Source organism: Anomaloglossus baeobatrachus, chromosome 6, assembly GCF_048569485.1.
Source record: "Anomaloglossus baeobatrachus isolate aAnoBae1 chromosome 6, aAnoBae1.hap1, whole genome shotgun sequence".
Taxonomy (NCBI): domain Eukaryota; kingdom Metazoa; phylum Chordata; class Amphibia; order Anura; family Aromobatidae; genus Anomaloglossus; species Anomaloglossus baeobatrachus.
The window spans coordinates 568,810,751-568,832,915 of NC_134358.1; the positions used below are offsets into that span (position 1 = coordinate 568,810,751).

At 56.9% G+C, this 22,165-nt stretch overlaps 1 protein-coding gene across 3 annotated transcripts in view; it reads right to left on the minus strand.

The window, feature by feature from the left end:
* The window catches only part of KIF9 (kinesin family member 9), a 42,170-nt gene that overhangs the window by 5,822 nt on the left and 14,183 nt on the right, over positions 1-22,165 (minus strand). The window contains exons 4-17 of one of the 3 annotated variants that reach the window (XM_075315846.1): positions 20,667-20,773; positions 20,260-20,484; positions 18,548-18,631; positions 18,262-18,354; positions 14,780-14,924; positions 14,460-14,524; positions 14,231-14,308; positions 12,875-12,943; positions 10,496-10,600; positions 10,366-10,421; positions 8,956-9,046; positions 8,094-8,242; positions 6,225-6,416; positions 159-367 (exon numbers count right to left, since the gene is read on the minus strand). In XM_075315846.1, the coding sequence (XP_075171961.1) occupies positions 159-367; positions 6,225-6,416; positions 8,094-8,242; positions 8,956-9,046; positions 10,366-10,421; positions 10,496-10,600; positions 12,875-12,943; positions 14,231-14,308; positions 14,460-14,524; positions 14,780-14,924; positions 18,262-18,354; positions 18,548-18,631; positions 20,260-20,484; positions 20,667-20,773 (1,668 nt within the window). The remainder of the gene's footprint in view (positions 1-158; positions 368-6,224; positions 6,417-8,093; positions 8,243-8,955; positions 9,047-10,365; positions 10,422-10,495; positions 10,601-12,874; positions 12,944-14,230; positions 14,309-14,459; positions 14,525-14,779; positions 14,925-18,261; positions 18,355-18,547; positions 18,632-20,259; positions 20,485-20,666; positions 20,774-22,165) is intronic. The other 2 variants (XM_075315847.1, XM_075315849.1) reach the window with 2 other exon arrangements.

Below are 22,165 nucleotides of genomic sequence, written 5' to 3' on the forward strand. Positions count from 1 at the left end.
CTTGGAGTAGGACGACATGTATAACAAGTGTCATGTGATCACAATACTCATCTGCCTAATAATTCTGTACACGGTGTAATAAATCATATAACTCAGAATTAATAAAACCACGCTATCTGCATGCTGGAGCCTGTAGTCCTCCTGGAGCTGGTCATTACCTTGCTTCTCCCTCTCCAGTTTGGCAAGGTGGAGGTTCTGGGTTGTGGTGTCCATTTCCTTCTTGATGAGGTTGATCCGCTGAGTGACCTCCTTCAGTTTCCTCCGTTGCTCGGCCAGGGTGGATTTGTTCTCCTTGAAGATTCTGTTCAGTTCGCCGCCTCTTTCTGCCTTGAAGTCTTCAAACGCTGAGTCTTTGGGTGGAGGGGTCCTGTGTGAGCAGAGAAGAAGGGAATTTTGTTACTTACCGTAAATTCCTTTTCTTCTAGCTCCTATTGGGAGACCCAGACGATTGGGTGTATAGCACTGCCTCCGGAGGCCACACAAAGCATTACACTAAAAAGTGTAAGGCCCCTCCCCTTCTGGCTATACACCCCCAGTGGGATCACTGGCTCACCAGTTTTAGTGCAAAAGCAAGAAGGAGGAAAGCCAATAACTGGTTTAAACAAATTCACTCCGAAGTAACGTCGGAGAACTGAAAACCGTTCAACATGAACAACATGTGTACCCGAAAAACAACCAAAAATCCCGAAGGACAACAGGGCGGGTGCTGGGTCTCCCAATAGGAGCTAGAAGAAAAGGAATTTACGGTAAGTAACAAAATTCCCTTCTTCTTCGGCGCTCCATTGGGAGACCCAGACGATTGGGACGTCCAAAAGCTGTCCCTGGGTGGGTAAAGAAATACCTCATGTTAGAGCTGCAAAGACAGCCCTCCCCTACGGGGAGGCAACTGCCGCCTGCAGGACTCTTCTACCTAGGCTGGCGTCCGCCGAAGCATAGGTATGCACCTGATAATGTTTGGTGAAAGTGTGCAGACTCGACCAGGTAGCTGCCTGGCACACCTGTTGAGCCGTAGCCTGGTGTCGTAATGCCCAGGACGCACCCACGGCTCTGGCAGAATGGGCCTTCAGCCCTGATGGAACCGGAAGCCCAGCAGAACGGTAGGCTTCAAGAATTGGTTCTTTGATCCAACGAGCCAGAGTGGCCTTAGAAGCCTGCGACCCTTTGCGCTTACCAGCGACAAGGACAAAGAGTGCATCCGAGCGGCGCAGGGGCGCCGTGCGGGAAATGTAGATTCTGAGTGCTCTCACCAGATCCAACAAATGTAGATCCTTTTCATACCGATGAACTGCATGCGGATAAAAGGAAGGCAAGGAGATATCCTGATTAAGGTGAAAAGAGGATCCAGGACTCAATGGCCACACAGTCAGGTTCAGGGCCGCAGAATTCCGATGGAAAAACGGCCCTTGGGACAGTAAGTCTGGTAGTGCCCACGGTTGGCCGACCGTGAGATGCCACAGATCCGGGTACCACGACCTCCTCGGCCAGTCTGGGGCGACGAGTATGACGCGGCCGCAATCGGATCTGATCTTGCGTAACACTCTGGGCAAGAGTGCCAGAGGTGGAAACACATAAGGGAGCCGGAACTGCGACCAATCTTGCACTAAGGCGTCTGCCGCTAGAGCTCTTTGATCGCGAGACCGCGCTATGAAGGTCGGGACCTTGTTGTTGTGCCGAGACGCCATTAGGTCGACGTCCGGCACCCCCCAGCGGCGGCAGATTTCCTGAAACACGTCCGGGTGAAGGGACCATTCCCCTGCGTCCATGCCCTGGCGACTGAGGAAGTCTGCTTCCCAGTTTTCTACGCCCGGGATGTGAACTGCGGATATGGTGGATGCTCTTTCCTCCACCCACATCAGAATCCGCCTGACTTCCTGGAAGGCTTGCCGACTGCGTGTCCCTCCTTGGTGGTTGATGTATGCCACCGCTGTGGAGTTGTCCGACTGAATTCGGATCTGCTTTCCTTCCAGCCACTGCTGGAAGGCTAATAGGGCAAGATACACTGCCCTGATTTCCAGAACATTGATCTGAAGGGTGGACTCCTGCTGAGTCCACGTCCCTTGAGCCCTGTGGTGGAGAAAAACTGCTCCCCACCCTGACAGACTCGCGTCTGTCGTGACCACTGCCCAGGATGGGGGCAGGAATGATCTTCCCTGTGATAATGAGGTGGGAAGAAGCCACCATTGCAGAGAGTCCTTGGTCATCTGAGAAAGGGAGACTGTCCTGTCTAGGGAAGTTGTCTTCCCGTCCCATTGGCGGAGAATGTCCCATTGAAGTGGGCGCAGATGAAACTGCGCGAACGGGACTGCCTCCATTGCTGCCACCATCTTCCCTAGGAAGTGCATGAGGCGCCTTAAGGGGTGCGACTGACCCTGAAGGAGAGACTGCACCCCTGTCTGTAGTGACCGCTGCTTGTCCAGCGGAAGCTTCACTATCGCTGAGAGAGTATGACACTCCATGCCAAGATACGTTAGTGATTGAGTCGGTGCCAGGTTTGACTTTGAAAAGTTGATGATCCACCCGAAAGTCTGGAGAGTCTCCAGCGCAACATTCAGGCTGTGTTGGCATGCCTCTTGAGAGGGTGCTTTGACAAGTAGATCGTCTAAGTAAGGAATCACCGAATGTCCCTGAGAATGCAAGACTGCTACCACTGCCGCCATGACCTTGGTGAAAACCCGTGGGGCTGTCGCCAGACCAAATGGCAGAGCTACGAACTGGAGATGGTCGTCTCCTATCACGAAACGTAAAAAACGTTGGTGCTCTGTAGCAATCGGCACGTGGAGATAAGCATCTTTGATGTCTATTGATGCAAGGAAATCTCCTTGAGACATTGAGGCAATGACGGAGCGGAGGGATTCCATCCGGAACCGCCTGGTGTTCACATGCTTGTTGAGCAGCTTTAGGTCCAGAACAGGACGGAACGAGCCGTCCTTTTTTGGAACCACGAAGAGATTGGAGTAAAAACCTTGTCCTTGTTCCTGCAGAGGAACAGGGATCACCACTCCTTCTGCTCTTAGTGAGCACACCGCCTGCAGAAGGGCATTTGCTCGGTCGGGATGTGGGGAGGTTCTGAAGAACCGAGGCGGAGGATGAGAACTGAATTCTATCCTGTACCCGTGAGACAAAATGTCTGCTACCCACCGGTCTTTGACCTGTGGCAGCCAAATGTCGCAAAAGCGGGAGAGCCTGCCACCGACCGAGGATGCGGAGGGATGAGGCCGAAAGTCATGAGGCAGCCGCCTTGGAAGCGGTTCCTCCGGTTGCTTTCTTGGGGCGTGAATGAGCCCGCCAGGAATCTGAGCTCCTTTGCTCCTTCTGAGTCCCTTTGGACGAGGAGAATTGGGTCTTGCTGGAGCCTCGAAAGGACCGAAACCTCGACTGCCACTTCCTCTGTTGAGGTTTGCTCGATCTGGGCTGGGGTAAGGAGGAGTCCTTACCCTTGGACTGTTTAATGATCTCAGCCAATTGCTCACCAAACAGTCTGTCTCCAGATAGTGGCAAGCTGGTTAAACATTTTTTGGAAGCAGAATCCGCTTTCCATTCCTTTAACCACAAGGCTCTGCGCAAAACCACAGAGTTGGCAGACGCCATTGAGGTACGGCTCGTAGAGTCCAGGACAGCGTTGATAGCGTAAGTCGCAAACGCAGACATTTGCGAGGTTAGAGACGCTACTCGCGGCACTGCTGGACGTATGATAGAGTCCACCTGTGCCAGGCCAGCTGAAATAGCTTGGAGTGCCCACACGGCCGCGAATGCTGGAGCAAACGACGCGCCGATAGCTTCATAGACAGACTTTAACCAAAAGGTCCATCTGTCTGTCATTGGCATCTTTAAGTGAAGCCCCATCTTCCACTGCAACTATGGATCTAGCCGCAAGCCTGGAGATTGGGGGGTCCACCTTTGGACACTGGGTCCAGCGTTTGACCACGTCAGGGGGAAAGGGATAACGTGTATCCTTAAGACGTTTGGAGAAACGCTTATCTGGATAAGCATGATGTTTCTGGACTGATTCTCTGAAGTCAGAGTGGTCCAGAAAAGTACTCAATTTACGCTTAGGATACCGGAAATGGAACTTCTCCTGCTGTGCAGCTGCCTCCTCTGCTGAAGGGGCTGGGGGAGAAATATCCAACAGTCTATTGATGGCCGCTATAAGGTCATTTACCATAGCGTCACCATCAGGGGTATCTAGATTGAGAGCGGTGTCAGGATTAGATTCCTGATCACCCACCTCTGTCTCCTCATACAGAGCCTCTTCTCGCTGAGACCCTGACCAGTGTGATGACGGCGAGGGTCTTTCCCAGCGAGCCCGCTTAGGCTGCCTGGGACTGTCATCCGAGTCAGAGTCTTCAGCCTGTGATGCCTGGGACCCCCTTGAAGTACGGATTAGTTCCAACTGAGGGGGACCGGGGAGCATAGACACAGCAGTGTCCATGGTCTGAGTAACTGGTCTGGACTGCAAGGTTTCCAGGATTTTTGTCATAGTCACAGACATCTTATCAGCAAAAACTGCAAATTCTGTCCCCGTCACCGGGGCAGGGTTCACAGGCGTCTCTGCCTGGGCCACTACTACCATAGACTCTGGCTGCCGAAGTGGCACAGGGATTGAACATTGCACACAATGGGGGTCATTGGAACCTGCCGGTAGATTAGCCCCACATGCGGCACAAGCAGTGCGTACCGCCTGTGCCTTGGCACCCTTGCGTTTTGCGGATGACATGTTGTTGTCTCCTCAGAGCAATGAGGGTATAAGCCAAGAAGCGACTGTACAGTGCAATATAAATATATATGGTACAGGGAAAAAATGCACCAAATAACACTGTGGCACTAGTGGGGCCAGCACTTATGTGCAGCTTACCGCCCGCATAAACGCGGGTGTGTGGTCGCCAGAGTCCCTTGTCTGAGTCCCCCAGAGCCTGTGTCCGTTCTCCAGCCAGACTGCATGCAGGAATGGCTGCCGGCGTCCTGTGGAGAGGGGCGGGCCCTGGGCGTGTTGAGACCAAGAGCGGGAAACCTGCGTCCCCCTGTGCTCAGTGAGAGGGCTGGAGTATGTAAATAAGACTCCAGCCCTCGGCGCTGGCTATAGAACAGCGTCTCTCCCTTTCCCTGATTGACAGGGTGGGGGCGGGAACGAAGCAGAGCTAGGCCGCAAAAGCCGGGGACTAGATTTATGAGCGCTGCCGCCGTAAAAGCGCGGGCAGCGCGAGTCCCCGGCGCACTACAAGTCCCAGCGGCGCCGCCGCTCCCGGAGCGGCCGGCGCGGTAGTTCCCAAGACATAAAATCACTCAGCTAAGCTGCAGTGACTCTAACCCGAGCGCGCAGCGCTAGTGCCCCCGGCGCACTAGCACACCCAGCAAGCCTGGAGTGTGCGTGGCCTGTCTGTGCGGGGACACAGAGTACCTGAACGTTGCAGGGCCTTGTCCCTGACTGTACTCAGCTCCTCCAGCAGGGTCTCTGGGTCTGTGGATGGAGCTCGGCCTCAGGGTTTGGGGGCCGGTAAGATCCCACTTCCACAGAGCCCCTCAGGGGGATGGGGAAGGAAAGCAGCATGTGGGCTCCAGCCTCCGTACCCGCAATGGGTACCTCAACCTTACAAACCGCAAGTGGGGTGAGAAGGGAGCATGCTGGGGGCCCTATATGGGCCCTCTTTTCTTCCATCCGATAGAGTCAGCAGCTACTGCTGACTAAACAGTGGAGCTATGCGTGGATGTCTGACCTCCTTCGCACAAAGCAGAAAACTGGTGAGCCAGTGATCCCACTGGGGGTGTATAGCCAGAAGGGGAGGGGCCTTACACTTTTTAGTGTAATGCTTTGTGTGGCCTCCGGAGGCAGTGCTATACACCCAATCGTCTGGGTCTCCCAATGGAGCGCCGAAGAAATGCTAGCGTGCCTTACTGCCCTGAAAGGGTTAATGGTTACATTTCGACTATCAGGGCCACAAATCCAGAATAAGCTGTGGACGTTTTCCAGTTACAGCCTATACACAGTTAACTCCTGCAGTGTAAAGCATGGTGTAGGGATAGAACAGCCACCGGAACCTCTTATGAAAGACTTTTCGTGGATTTCAGACCCCGACAGACAATGCAATCACGCTGGAGTCACTGGTTACTGCTGATCTAAATAGACTGAGCTTGAGCAGTGCTGCAGTGTAAAGTATGGTAATAACGGAGCTGCAGACAGCAGTACACAGTATTTACACAGAAGCTGGCACACAGTGTCCGCCGCTCACCCGGGTCGGCTCGCCTCCTCTTTTTCTGACCGTTGAGCGTCCATGGCTGCGGTCTCCTGCTGCTCTCTGATGGTCGGCTCCTTCACATCCGGCTCCCGGACGGACATGGACATCATTGTTTTTGCAGGTGAAGCGGCTTCTAGATCCTTTGCGGGGGCTGGGCTCGCGGCTCCATCTCTGTGGCTCGTGGAGCTTAAAATATGAGAGCAGAATGTAAGCCCCGGGGTCCGGAGTGCTCACGTACGGACCATGACCCGGAGTGATATGGACCAGAAACCCTACCAGTGATCCGAAGCCTCGACAGAATGTCAGACCTCACCGGGCGAAGGCCAGAGCCATATTCCCCGCCACCTCCTCTCACCTCACCGGGCGAAGGCCAGAACCATATCCCCACCACCTCCTCTCACCTCACCGGGCGAAGGCCAGAACCATATCCCCCCCGCCACCTCTCACCTCACCAGGCGATGGCCAGAACCATATCCCCACCACCTCCTCTCACCTCGCCGGGTGAAAGCCAGAACCATATCCCCCCCGCCACCTCTCACCTCACGAGGCGATGGCCAGAACCATATCCCCACCACCTCCTCTCACCTCACCGGGCGAAGGCCAGAACCATATCTCCCGCCACCTCCTCTCACCTCACCGGGCGAAGGCCAGAACCATATCCCCACCACCTCCTCTCACCTCACCGGGCGAAGGCCAGAACCATATCTCCCGCCACCTCCTCTCACCTCACCGGGCGAAGGCCAGAACCATATCCCCACCACCTCCTCTCACCTCACCAGGCGAAGGCCAGAACCATATCTCCCGCCACCTCCTCTTACCTCACCGGGCGATGGCCAGAACCATATCCCCCGCCACCTCCTCTCACCTCACCGGGCGAAGGGCAGAACCATATCCCCCCGCCCCACCACCTCTCACCTCACCGGGCGATGGCCAGAACCATATCCCCACCACCTCCTCTCACCTCGCCGGGTGAAGGCCAGAACCATATCTCCCGCCACCTCCTCTCACCTCGCCGGGCAAAGGCCAGAACCATATCTCCCGCCACCTCCTCTCACCTCGCCGGGCAAAGGCCAGAACCATATCCCCCGCCACCTCCTCTCACCTCACCGGGCGAAGGCCAGAACCGTATCCCCCCCGCCACCTCTCACCTCACCAGGCGATGGCCAGAACCATATCCCCACCACCTCCTCTCACCTCGCCGGGTGAAGGCCAGAACCATATCCCCACCACCTCCTCTCACCTCACCGGGTGAAGGCCAGAACCATATCTCCCGCCACCTCCTCTCACCTCGCCGGGTGAAGGCCAGAACCATATCCCCACCACCTCCTCTCACCTCACCGGGCGAAGGCCAGAACCATATCCCCACCACCTCCTCTCACCTCACCGGGCGAAGGCCAGAACCATATCTCCCGCCACCTCCTCTCACCTCACCGGGCGATGGCCAGAACCATATCCCCCGCCACCTCCTCTCACCTCGCCGGGTGAAGGCCAGAACCATATCTCCCGCCACCTCCTCTCACCTCGCCGGGCAAAGGCCAGAACCATATCTCCCGCCACCTCCTCTCACCTCGCCGGGCAAAGGCCAGAACCATATCCCCCGCCACCTCCTCTCACCACACCGGGCGAAGGCCAGAACCATATCTCCCCGCCCCACCACCTCCTCTCACCTCACCGGGCGATGGCCAGAACCATATCTCCCGCCACCTCCTCCTCTCACCTCACCAGACAAAGGCCAGAACCATATCCTCCCGCCCCACCACCTCCTCTCACCTCATTGGGCGAAGGCCAGAACCATATCCCCCCGCCCTGCCACCTCCTCTCCTTGCCGGGCGCAGACAATATCCCCCCGCCACCTCCTCTCACCTCGACAGATCCTTCGATTTCCTCCGGGCTTTGGACTTTTTTGCAGACAAGGAGCGGTTCGTCTTGGATGAAAACGGAGCGACTCCGATGCCAAAGCTGCTCCCATCCATCTCCCCGACCAGATGCCCGTCAGCGTCCAGCACGCCGGCCTGGAGAAGACAACGTACCGCTGCTGACAATCCACATAGACCGCACATCACGTGGGACGCTGACAACCTCTATGTGACTGACATATCTCTGAGGTGTCGGCCAAGACGACGACTCCGGCTCTGCCCGTGCCCCCCGGTTTAGTGCAGCCTTGCTATTATGGTGGTTGGGGGGCTCTAAGCCCCCAATAGAGAGCAGCAAGTGGACTAAATGAATCCTCATCCACACACAGTTTTTTTGTGCCTCTGGCTGCCATATTAAAGGTGGTCTCCACCATGGGACGCCCCCTTCTTCAATACTGTAATGCCCAGAATATAATATCCTTATACCCTCCTCCGGCACCGGCGCCCCTTTAAGTCATTGTCCCATACAAATTGCACAAGCGGCGTTACCAGTGGGACAGTAAAGGATCTCTCCAGGCTTCATGTATGGGTCCTTTAGATCACCACTGATAAGCGGTTGGAGATCAGCGTTATCTCATTTCTCCGCAGCTTTTGTGCCCACGTCATGCACAGCGCTGGCCACTAACAGCAGACGTCCGGCGCGATGAATGTCACACACGTCATCCAGGAGGTCAGAGGAGTCACAGATGGAAAGCTATTGCTTTACACTGCAGCTGCGCTTTCCCAGGCCAGGCTCACTGCCATAATGGAGGGTGTCCTGACTTCCCAGCCTGACAGACGTGTCCAGGGATCAGCCCGACCCCATCACTCACCTTCTGTGCGGCAGCGATCGCCGGGTAGTCGTTTTTATCAATCATGGTGTATTTCGCCCTCAGCCGTGACTCCACCGCCTGCTCCTGCTGCCTGCAATACAGTGACCGGATCACACGCCAACCCTTCACGTGCTCGCAACCAGCGTCCCTCTGCACGCACCGGCTTCACCCTGCACGCAGCAGCGTCACCCTGCTCGCACCGGCGTCACCCTGCTCGCACCGGCGTCACCCTGCTCGCACCGGCGTCACCCTGCACGCACCGGCGTCACCCTGCACGCAGCGGCGTCACCGGCATCACCCTGCACGCACTGGCGTCACCGACATCACCCTGCATGCACCGGCGTCACCGACATCACCCTGCATGCACTGGCGTCACCCTGCTCGCACCGGCGTCACCCTGCACGCACCGGCTTCACCCTGCACGCACTGGCGTCACCGACATCACCCTGCATGCACCGGCGTCACCCTGCACGCACCGGCGTCACCCTGCACGCACCGGCGTCACCCTGCACGCACCGGCGTCGCCGATATCACCCTGCATGCACCGGCGTCACCCTGCACGCACCGGCGTCACCCTGCACGCACCGGCGTCACCCTGCACGCACCGGCGTCCCTCTGCACGCACCGGTGTCACCCTGCACGCACCGGCGTCACCCTGCACGCACCGGCGTCCCTCTGCACGCACCGGCGTCCCTCTGCACGCACCGGCGTCCCTCTGCACGCACCGGCGTCACCCTGCACGCACCGGCGTCACCCTGCACACATCGATGTCACCCTGCTCGCACCGGCATCGCCCTGCCCGCACCGGCATCGCCCTGCACGGCCGTGTCTACCCCGAGGGTCTGTACAGATTATGGTGCAGATCCGGTGCAGAAATCAATCGTGAACGTTAATCCGCATCCCAACCCCCCTCCGAAAAAATGCTGCAATGCGGGAGATAGTGCACTTATGCTGCAGTACTACCCCTAGTGCATTAAATGCCGCTGTTCCCTGTGCTTTACACTGCAGCTTTCCTCCATTAGGGTACAGGAATAGCCACTTATTTAAGCTTACTCTCATTGTCTATGGAGTGTGACACAATCATTGTCCTGCTCCATCACATTCTCAGGCCGTTACACTTGTCCTCCCCCTTACTTTACACTACAGCTCAGCTCCATAAGGGCGCAGCTATTAGCAGTGACCGCAGCTCAGCTGAACTGTAAACAGGAGTCACTCACGGCCGCTGCTCTGCCCTACGCTGTGCTTTACACTGCAGCTCTGCTTCATCAGATCGGCTCTCGTATAAAAGCAGGAGGGCTGCAAAAACACTGGATAAAACCCCCCTGCAATTCAGACAAAGGGGAGGAGCCTAAACAAGGGGAGGTGCTTGTGAAAGAAGGTGGAGTCCGGGCAGCAGCTTTAGACACTTACTGCAGAATCGTCCTGAACTGGGAGAAAACCTCCTGGATCTGTCGCAGGTTCACAATCTGTGGGGGAGAAGGAAGGGTTAATGACGCCCCCTCCGCGCACGCACCCCTCCTCATGATGGCGGCTCACTCACATCGATCTCGTCCAGCGTCCCGTCCAGATAGCGGCCGACCTGAGCGCGGATCTCCGCCATCTGCACATCCGTGAAGGGCTCGTAGCTGGAGGGGGGGCGCCTGCTCTGAGAAGACAAGAATGGGACCCCCATAATGTACCGGGCGTTGCAGCTTACACCCCGAGAAGACAACAATGGGACCCCCATAATAAACCGGGCGTCACAGCTTACACCCCGAGAAGACAACAATGGGACCCCCATAATAAACCGGGCGTCACAGCTTACACCCCCAGCCACAAGGCTAAGCATGAGATTACGGATATCTCAGGAGATGCAGAGCTGCATTCACCAGACACATTCAGAGCTGCATTCACCAGACACATCCAGAGCTGCATTCACCAGTCACATCCAGAGCTGCATTCACCAGTCACATCCAGAGCTGCATTCACCAGTCACATCCAGAGCTGCATTCACCAGACACATTCAGAGCTGCATTCACCAGACACATCCAGAGCTGCATTCACCAGTCACATCCAGAGCTGCACTCACCAGTCACATCCAGAGCTGCATTCACCAGACACATTCAGAGCTGCATTCACCAGACACATCCAGAGCTGCATTCACCAGTCACATCCAGAGCTGCATTCACCAGTCACATCCAGAGCTGCACTCACCAGTCACATCCAGAGCTGCATTCACCAGTCACATCCAGAGCTGCACTCACCAGTCACATTCAGAGCTGCATTCACCAGTCACATCCAGAGCTGCATTCACCAGTCACATCCAGAGCTGCATTCACCAGTCACATCCAGAGCTGCATTCACCAGTCACATCCAGAGCTGCACTCACCAGTCACATCCAGAGCTGCACTCACCAGTCACATCCAGAGCTGCATTCACCAGTCACATCCAGAGCTGCATTCACCAGACACATCCAGAGCTGCATTCACTATTCACCAGTCATATCGAGAGCTGCATTCACCAGACACATCCAGAGCTACATTCACTATTCACCAGACACATCCAGAGCTGCATTCACCAGACACATCCAGAGCTGCATTCACTATTCACCAGACACATCCAGAGCTGCATTCACTATTCACCAGACACATCCAGAGCTGCATTCACCGTTCACCAGACACATCCAGAGCTGCATTCACTATTCACCAGTCATATCGAGAGCTGCATTCACCAGACACATCCAGAGCTGCATTCACTATTCACCAGTTATATCGAGAGCTGCATTCACCAGACACAGCCAGAGCTACATTCACTATTCACCAGACACATCCAGAGCTGCATTCACCGTTCACCAGACACATCCAGAGCTGCATTCACTATTCACCAGACACATCCAGAGCTGCATTCACCGTTCACCAGACACATCCAGAGCTGCATTCACTATTCACCAGTCATATAGAGAGCTGCATTCACCAGACACATCCAGAGCTGCATTCACTATTCAGCAGAGACATCCAGAGCTGCATTCACCAGACACATCCAGAGCTGCATTCACTATTCACCAGACACATACAGAGCTGCATTCACTATTCACCAGACACATCCAGAGCTGCATTCACCGTTCACCAGACACATCCAGAACTGCATTCACTATTCACCAGAGACATCCAGAGCTGCATTCACCAGACACATCCAGAGCTGCATTCACCAGTCACATCCAGAGCTGCATTCACCAGTCACATCCAGAGCTGCATTCACCAGTCACATCCAGAGCTGCATTCACCAGTCACACCCAGAGCTGCATTCACCAGTCACACCCAGAGCTGCATTCACCAGTCACATCCAGAGCTGCATTCACCAGTCACATCCAGAGCTGCATTCACCAGTCACATTCAGAGCTGCATTCACCAGTCACATCCAGAGCTGCATTCACCAGTCACATTCAGAGCTGCATTCACCAGTCACATTCAGAGCTGCATTCACCAGTCACATTCAGAGCTGCATTCACCAGTCACATTCAGAGCTGCATTCACCAGTCACATTCAGAGCTGCATTCACCAGTCACATCCAGAACTGCATTCACCAGTCACACCCAGAGCTGCATTCACCAGTCACACTCAGAGCTGCATTCACCAGTCACATCCAGAGCTGCATTCACCAGTCACATCCAGAGCTGCATTCACCAGTCACATCCAGAGCTGCATTCACCAGTCACATTCAGAGCTGCATTCACCAGTCACATTCAGAGCTGCATTCACCAGTCACATCCAGAGCTGCATTCACCAGTCACATCCAGAGCTACATTCACCAGTCACATCCAGAGCTGCATTCACCATTCCCGTGTTTATATGGGGGGGGTGCAGAAAAACTTCACCACTAATACACCCCTGCTATTTTGCAGGCGGTGCGGCCGGTGCAGGGGGCGTTGTTGGCCCCTTACCAGGGTGTCGTGGACGGCCAGCTCCTGCCGCAGGTGCTCGATCTCTCTCTGCAGGTTCTTACACATTCGCTGAGGAAGGAAGTGACAAAATGAGAAACTAAGAGGTCTGTACATCGAGGGCTCAGGTGTGTGGGGACCCCCTCTGTGGAGGGCTCAGGTGTGTGGGGACCCCCTCTGTGGAGGGCTCAGGTACGCGGGGACCCCCTCTGTGGAGGGCTCAGGTACGCGGGGACCCCCTCTGTGGAGGGCTCAGGTACGCGGGGACCCCCTCTGTGGAGGGCTCAGGTACGCGGGGACCCCCTCTGTGGAGGGCTCAGGTATGCGGGGACCCCCTCTGTGGAGGGCTCAGGTATGCGGGGACCCCCTCTGTGGAGGGCTCAGGTATGCGGGGACCCCCTCTGTGGAGGGCTCAGGTATGCGGGGACCACCTCTGTGGAGGACTCAGGTATGCGGGGGACCACCTCTGTGGAGGGCTCAGGTATGCGGGGACCCCCTCTGTGGAGGGCTCAGGTACGCGGGGACCCCCTCTGTGGAGGGCTCAGGTACGCGGGGACCCCCTCTGTGGAGGGCTCAGGTACGCGGGGACCCCCTCTGTGGAGGGCTCAGGTACGCGGGGACCCCCTCTGTGGAGGGCTCAGGTATGCGGGGACCCCCTCTGTGGAGGGCTCAGGTATGCGGGGACCCCCTCTGTGGAGGGCTCAGGTATGCGGGGACCCCCTCTGTGGAGGGCTCAGGTATGCGGGGACCCCCTCTGTGGAGGGCTCAGGTATGCGGGGACCACCTCTGTGGAGGGCTCAGGTATGCGGGGACCCCCTCTGTGGAGGGCTCAGGTATGCGGGGACCCCCTCTGTGGAGGGCACAGAGGCTCTACAGCAAAACACAATCGGGAAGAAACCTTGTTACCTTATGATTATCTACTTTCTCCAGTTTTGTGTCTGCGGCCTGCAGTGTAAAGCATGGAGGTTGTCAGGCTTGCATGGCTACTGGCAGGGTGAGGTGTGGATTTGTAGGTAGTGGAGTTCCATATGTTTTTTATAAGATTCAACCATCTCACATGTAATCTATAGACAGGAATCTAGATGTTGCCATGACAACCAGAATGCTATCCTCCTTTCTTTACACTGCAGTCTGCATCCTGACAATGGAAAAAGGCTACAGATTAGAACAGGTTTGGGGCCGCGGGGCGTCTGCATTGGATAGATGGGGCTACAGTGTGTCTCCTGCATTGTGGGCACGGACTCTGCTGGCGCCCCCCGGGGGCAGTGCCCGGATTGCCGCTTTCCCCCGTGGCCCATAATGCAGCAGTAATGCCCCTGCCCGGGGTGCGTGTGATCCACGTGTGTGGCCGCGACTTACCACAGGGTCATAGCGCTCAACCACGACCGACGCGGCCGGGATACGTCTCATCCTGGTGGCGAAACGAAGCGTGGAGAGCTGAAAAAATGGATGGGGGTGTGAGCATTAATGACTGCAGCGGGGGAGGGGCTGTATACTGTGGGGGGCACACACTGCTCTCTGTGGATGTAGCCCACCCGTATACGGACCCCTCCCTGAGCCGGTCACACCGCACAGCCCCGTCACTCACCGTCTCATCCAGCTGAGCCGCCTCGCCGTAAATATTCGCCACCAGGACCGTGATGCAGCTCCCCCCTAAAAGGAAGGAAAATAGATGAGTAGTTATGGGGGTGCCCACCTCTAAAGTATGTGACATGATTGGGGGGGATATGTGTAGAGGTCTGCCAGGCTCATGGGCTGCACTAACCCTCCTCCGCTGGTGGTCTGCATTCTGTGAGCGGTGGTCCCTACACCAGACCCGGCACTGTCCTCCGCCCCCAGTGCCACGGGCTGCGCTGCTGCGGAGTGCCCGACCACCAACCTGCTGACGGTTTCCTGCCCAATTCTTACCGATGGAGTCCTTCAGGGCGTGAGTGAGTTTGCTCTGCCGGAACGGCACGTGGTCCCGGCGGTCGGCCAGCGCGATGATCGTCTGCTCCAGGAAGGACAGAGACTTGTTGATGTAAGTGGCTTCTTTCAGGACTTGTCCTTCAGACTGAGGACGGAGCAAAAGATCAATGGGTCATCAAGAGGGGGCGCCACTGACGGAAAGACCCTGCGCAGCCGCCCCCCTCTGCCCAAGTAACGTGCCACCAAAATATTGTATCCCAACGTCTAATCCTCAACAGTTTGAACCTTGTTTCCAACCCTCCGCTCCCTTTACGTGAACGGCGACAATGAAGCACAAGGCGCGGCGCAGAACGCGGCATTATCTGATGAGCAATGTGTGCGCTGAGCCCCGGAGGAGAAACGGCAACCCAGAAGCACAAGGCGCGGCGCAGAACGCTGCGTTATCTGATGAGCAATGGGAGGAACGGCGACCCTGAAGCACAAGGCGCGGCGCAGAACGCTGCGTTATCTGATGAGCAATGTGTGCGCTGAGCCCCGGAGGAGAAACGGCAACCCAAAAGCACAAGGCGCGGCGCAGAACGCTGCGTTATCTGATGAGCAATGTGTGCGCTGAGCCCCGGAGGAGAAACGGCAACCCAGAAGCACAAGGCGCGGCGCAGAACGCTGCGTCATCTGATGAGCAATGTGTGCGCTGAGCCCCGGAGGAGAAACGGCAACCCAGAAGCACAAGGCGCGGTGCAGAACGCTGCGTTATCTGATGAGCAATGGGAGGAACGGCGGCCCTGAAGCACAAGGCGCGGTGCAGAACGCTGCGTTATCTGATGAGCAATGTGTGCGCTCAGCCCCGGAGAAGGAACGGCGAGCCTGAAGCACAAGGCGCGGCGGAGAACGCGGCATTATCTGATGAGCAATGTGTGCGCTCAGCCCCGGAGGAGGAACAGTGACCCTGAAGCACAAGGTGCGGCGCAGAACGCGGCATTATCTGATGAGCAATGTGTGCGCTCAGCCCCGGAGGAGGAACAGTGACCCTGAAGCACAAGGCGCGGCGCAGAACGCTGCGTCATCTGATGAGCAATGTGTGAGCTCAGCCCCGGAGGAGGAACGGCGACCATCAATGTGAATCACACACAGCGGGGACAGTGCTCTCCCCACAGGCGGGGTCCGGGGCTGAGCGGACAGTGCTCTCCCCACAGGTGGGGTCCGGGGCTGAGCGGACAGTGCTCTCCCCACAGGCGGGGTCCGGGGCTGAGAGGACAGTGCTCTCCCCACAGGCGGGGTCCGGGGCTGAGGGGACAGTGCTCTCCCCACAGGCGGGGTCCGGGGCTGAGGGGACAGTGCACTCCCCACAGGAGGGATCCGGGGCTGAGCGGACAGTGCTCTCCCCACAGGAGGGGTCCAGGGCTGAGCGGTCAGTGCTCTCCCCACAGGCAGGGTCCGGGGCTGAGCGGACAGTGCTCTCCCCACAGGCAGGGTCCGGGGCTGAGCGGACAGTGCTCTCCCCACAGGAGGGATCCGGGGCTGAGCGGACAGTGCTCTCCCCACAGGAGGGATCCGGGGCTGAGCGGACAGTGCTCTCCCCACAGGAGGGGTCCGGGGCTGAGCGGTCAGTGCTCTCCCCACAGGAGGGGTCCGGGGCTGAGCGGTCAGTGCTCTCCCCACAGGAGGGATCCAGGGCTGAGCGGACAGTGCACTCCCCACAGGAGGGATCCGGGGCTGAGCGGTCAGTGTTCTCCCCACAGGAGGGGTCCGGGGCTGAGCGGTCAGTGCTCACCCCACAGGAGGGGTCCGGGGCTGAGCGGACAGTGCTCTCCCCACAGGCGGGGTCCGGGGCTGAGCGGACAGTGCTCTCCCCACAGGCGGGGTCCGGGGCTGAAGGGACAGTGCTCTCCCCACAGGCGGGGTCCGGGGCTGAGCGGACAGTGCTCTCCCCACAGGCGGGGTGCGGGGCTGAGCGGACAGTGCTCTCCCCACAGGAGGGGTCCGGGGCTGAGCGGACAGAGCTCTCCCCACAGGCGGGGTCCGGGGCTGAGCGGACAGTGCTCTCCCACCAGGAGGGGTCCGGGGCTGAGGGGACAGAGCTCTCCCCACAGGCGGGGTCCGGGGCTGAGCGGACAGTGCTCTCCCACCAGGAGGGGTCCGGGGCTGAGCGGACAGTGCTCTCCCCACAGGAGGGGTCCGGGGCTGAGGGGACAGTGCTCTCCCCACAGGAGGGATCCGGGGCTGAGGGGACAGTGCTCTCCCCACAGGCGGGGTCCGGGGCTGAGCGGACAGTGCTCTCCCCACAGGAGGGGTCCGGGGCTGAGGGGACAGTGCTCTCCCCACAGGCGGGGTCCGGGGCTGAGCGGACAGTGCTCTCCCCACAGGAGGGGTCCGGGGCTGAGGGGACAGTGCTCTCCCCACAGGAGGGGTCCGGGGCTGAGCGGACAGTGCTCTCCCCACAGGCGGGATCCGGGGCTGAGCGGACAGTGCTCTCCCCACAGGCGGGGTCCGGGGCTGAGCGGTCAGTGCTCTCCCCACAGGAGGGATCCGGGGCTGAGCGGACAGTGCTCTCCCCACAGGAGGGGTCCGGGGCTGAGCGGACAGTGCTCTCCCCACAGGAGGGGTCCGGGGCTGAGCGGACAGTGCTCTCCCCACAGGGGGGGTCCGGGGCTGAGCGGACAGTGCTCTCTCCACAGGAGGGGTCCGGGGCTGAGCGGACAGTGCTCTCCCCACAGGAGGGGTCCGGGGCTGAGCGGACAGTGCTCTCCCCACAGGAGGAGTCCGGGGCTGAGCGGACAGTGCTCTCCCCACAGGAGGGGTCCGGGGCTAAGCGGTCAGTGCTCTCCCCACAGGCGGGGTCTGGGGCTGAGTAGTCAGTGCTCTCCCCACAGGAGGGGTCCGGAGCTGAGCGGTCAGTGCTCTCCCCACAGGCGGGGTCTGGGGCTGAGTGGTCAGTGCTCTCCCCACAGGCGGGGTCCAGGGCTGAGCGGACAGTGCTCTCCCCACAGGCGGGGTCCGGGGCTGAGCGGTCAGTGCTCTCCCCACAGGCGGGGTCTGGGGCTGAGCGGTCAGTGCTCTCCCCACAGGAGGGGTCCGGGGCTGAGCGGTCAGTGCTCTCCCCACAGGCGGGGTCCGGGGCTGAGCGGACAGTGCTCTCCCCACAGGCGGGGTCCGGGGCTGAGCGGTCAGTGCTCTCCCCACAGGAGGGGTTCGGGGCTGAGCGGTCAGTGCTCTCCCCACAGGAGGGGTCCGGGGCTGAGCGGACAGTGCTCTCCCCACAGGCGGGGTCCGGGGCTGAGCGGACAGAGCTCTCCCCACAGGAGGGGTTCGGGGCTGAGCGGTCAGTGCTCTCCCCACAGGAGGGGTCCGGGGCTGAGCGGACAGAGCTCTCCCCACAGGCGGGGTCCGGGCACAGGTAAGAACATTAGGGTAGAATACCCCTTTAATAAGTACAAGTTGTAACAGTAACCTGGCAGCTCCGGGCAGACGCCTCCGCTACTCACCCCAGTTTTACCAAGTCTCTCAGAACCGGCCAGGTCCACAAGGTTAATCTTCGATACCGTGTACTTTGCATTGGACAATGTTCTAGAATGAGACTGGAGAAGAACAGGTTAATTGACTCATTCACTGCCGCTGTCTGGAAGACTCAGAAGACACGATGCAACAGCAGAATAGTGACTGCAGCTCTGGAGGTGACTGGAGGATAAGACATGATGCAACAGCAGAATAGTGAGTGCAGCTCTGGAGGTGACTGGAGGATAAGACATAATGCAACAGCAGAATAGTCACCTCCAGATGAATGGTGAATATGCAGTGGGATCGGGAGGAGCTCTTATTCAGGGTGTGTGACCCGATGATTCTGTTCGTCTCGCCCTGCGGGGAATATAATGACAATGTGATATAGTCACACGCGGAGCAGAGCGACCACCGGGAGGCGACAGACGAAAAAGCCCCCAGTCTACACTGCTGCATCCAGAATGTGGTCCTATTCTCCTCTATATACAGGTGTCATGGCGTCTCTCCTCTATATACAGGTGTCATGGCGTCTCTCCTCTATATACAGGTGTCATGGCGTCTCTCCTCTATATACAGGTGTCATGGCGTCTCTCCTCTATATACAGGTGTCATGGCGTCTCTCCTCTATATACAGGTGTCATGGCGTCTCTCCTCTATATACAGGTGTCATGGCGTCTCTCCTCTATATACAGGTGTCATGGCGTCTCTCCTCTATATACAGGTGTCATGGCGTCTCACCTCTATATACAGGTGTCATGGCGTCTGTTCTCTATATACAGGTGTCATGGCGTCTCCCCTCTATATACAGGTGTCATGGCGTCTCCCCTCTATATACAGGTGTCATGGCGTCTCTCCTCTATATACAGGTGTCATGGCGTCTCTCCTCTATATACAGGTGTCATGGCGTCACTCCTCTATATACAGGTGTCATGGCGTCTCCCCTCTATATACAGGTGTCATGGCGTCTCGCCTCTATATACAGGTGTCATGGCGTCTCTCCTCTATATACAGGTGTCATGGCGTCTCTCCTCTATATACAGGTGTCATGGCGTCTCTCCTCTATATACAGGTGTCATGGCGTCTCTCCTCTATATACAGGTGTCATGGCGTCTCTCCTCTATATACAGGTGTCATGGCGTCTCTCCTCTATATACAGGTGTCATGGCGTCTCTCCTCTATATACAGGTGTCATGGCGTCTCTCCTCTATATACAGGTGTCATGGCGTCTCCCCTCTATATACAGGTGTCATGGCGTCTCGCCTCTATATACAGGTGTCATGGCGTCTCTCCTCTATATACAGGTGTCATGGCGTCTCTCCTCTATATACAGGTGTCATGGCGTCTCTCCTCTATATACAGGTGTCATGGCGTCTCTCCTCTATATACAGGTGTCATGGCGTCTCTCCTCTATATACAGGTGTCATGGAGTCTCACCTCTATATACAGGCGTCATGGCGTCTGTCCTCTATATACAGGCGTCAGGGCGTCTCACCTCTATATACAGGCGTCATGGCGTCTCTCCTCTATATACAGGTGTCCTGGCGTCTCTCCTCTATATACAGGTGTCATGGCGTCTCCCCTCTATATACAGGTGTTATGGCGTCTCCCCTCTATATACAGGTGTCATGGCGTCTCCCCTCTATATACAGGTGTCATGGCGTCTCGCCTCTATATACAGGTGTCATGGCGTCTCGCCTCTATATACAGGTGTCATGGCGTCTCCCCTCTATATACAGGTGTCATGGCGTCTCTCCTCTATATACAGGTGTCATGGCGTCTCTCCTCTATATACAGGTGTCATGGCGTCTCACCTCTATATACAGGTGTCATGGCGTCTCTCCTCTATATACAGGTGTCATGGCGTATCTCCTCTATATACAGGTGTCATGGCGTCTCACCTCTATATACAGGTGTCATGGCGTCTCTCCTCTATATACAGGTGTCATGGCGTCTCCCCTCTATATACAAGTGTCATGGCGTCTCACCTCGAACAGCAGGTTCAGGGCGTGCTCCTCGTCCGCAGCGTGATGGAGGGACAGGCCTCTGACTGACACCCCCTGCGGCTCGTCCACTATGGTCATCGGGGGGCCGGGGGGCAGGGGGTCCGGCAGGGGGGTCAGGAGGTCGAATAGTGCCTCGTTGTAGATCTCCAGGTAGGAGATCCTCGCGGTCACAGCGCGGTCACTCTGCTCGCCCATCTCTTTAAACACCTAAAGGATGGAAGCAGAATCACGTCAGTCCAGGGGTGAGGATCTCGTGATGAGCGTCTCCAGTCACATCCAGAGCTGCAATCATAAAGCCCCTCAGGTCAGCCAGTGCAGTATGGGGGGCACAATGCTGTGCAGCTCTGGAAGTGACTGAAGGGAGGAAGGTGACACAGTGGGGTCAGTACCTGCTGCAGCGCTCGGGGTATGACGCCGCGGTTCTTGTAGTTCTCCGTGGCCCCGGTGATGGTGTGTGTCTTCCCCGCTCCGGTCTGTCCATAGCACATGATTGTACCTGGAAAACAGCAATGTCACTCACAAGAGCCGCACCAACAGCACGAGTGACAAAGGGTTAATAATGGGAATGATGAAAAGCAGAGCTGCTGCGGGAATACCGGACGGAAGAATACAAGGGACGATCGGAGAAAGGGAAAACATGAAAATGCAATATGCAGAGCTGCTGCGGGAATACCGGACGGAAGAATACAAGGGACGACCGGAAAAAGGGAAAACATGAAAATGCAATATGCAGAGCTGCTGCGGGAATACCGGACGGAAGAATACAAGGGACGATCGGAGAAAGGAAAAACATGAAAATGGAATGTGCAGAGCTGCTGCGGGAATACCGGACGGAAGAATACAAGGGACGACTGGAAAAAAGGAAAACATGAAAATGGAATGTGCAGAGCTGCTGCGGGAATACCGGACTGAAGAATACAAGGGACGACCGGAAAAAAGGAAAACATGAAAATGGAATGTGCAGAGCTGCTGCGGGAATACCGGACGGAAGAATACAAGGGACGACCGGAAAAAAGGAAAACATGAAAATGGAATGTGCAGAGCTGCTGCGGGAATACCGGACTGAAGAATACAAGGGACGACCGGAAAAAAGAGAAAACATGAAAATGGAATGTGCAGAGCTGCTGCGGGAATACCGGACGGAAGAATACAAGGGACGACCGGAAAAAGAGAAAACATGAAAATGGAATGTGCAGAGCTGCTGCGGGAATACCGGACTGAAGAATACAAGGGACGATCGGAAAAAGGAAAACATGAAAATGCAATGTGCAGAACTGCTGCGGGAATACCGGACGGAAGAATACAAGGGACGACCGGAAAAAGAGAAAACATGAAAATGGAATGTGCAGAGCTGCTGCGGGAATACCGGACTGAAGAATACAAGGGACGATCGGAAAAAGGAAAACATGAAACTGCAATGTGCAGAACTGCTGCGGGAATACCGGACGGAAGAATACAAGGGACGACCGGAAAAAAGGAAAACATGAAAATGCAATGTGCAGAGCTGCTGCGGGAATACCGGACGGAAGAATACAAGGGACGACCGGAAAAAAGGAAAACATGAAAATGGAATGTGCAGAGCTGCTGCGGGAATACCGGACGGAAGAATACAAGGGACGACCGAAGAAAGGGAAAACATGAAAATGGAATGTGCAGAGCTGCTGCGGGAATACCGGACTGAAGAATACAAGGGACGATCGGAGAAAGGAAAAACATGAAAATGGAATGTGCAGAACTGCTGCGGGAATACCGGACTGAAGAATACAAGGGACGATCGGAGAAAGGAAAACATGAAAATGGAATGTGCAGAGCTGCTGCGGGAATACCGGACTGAAGAATACAAGGGACGACCGGAAAAAGAGACAAACATGAAAATGCAATGTGCAGA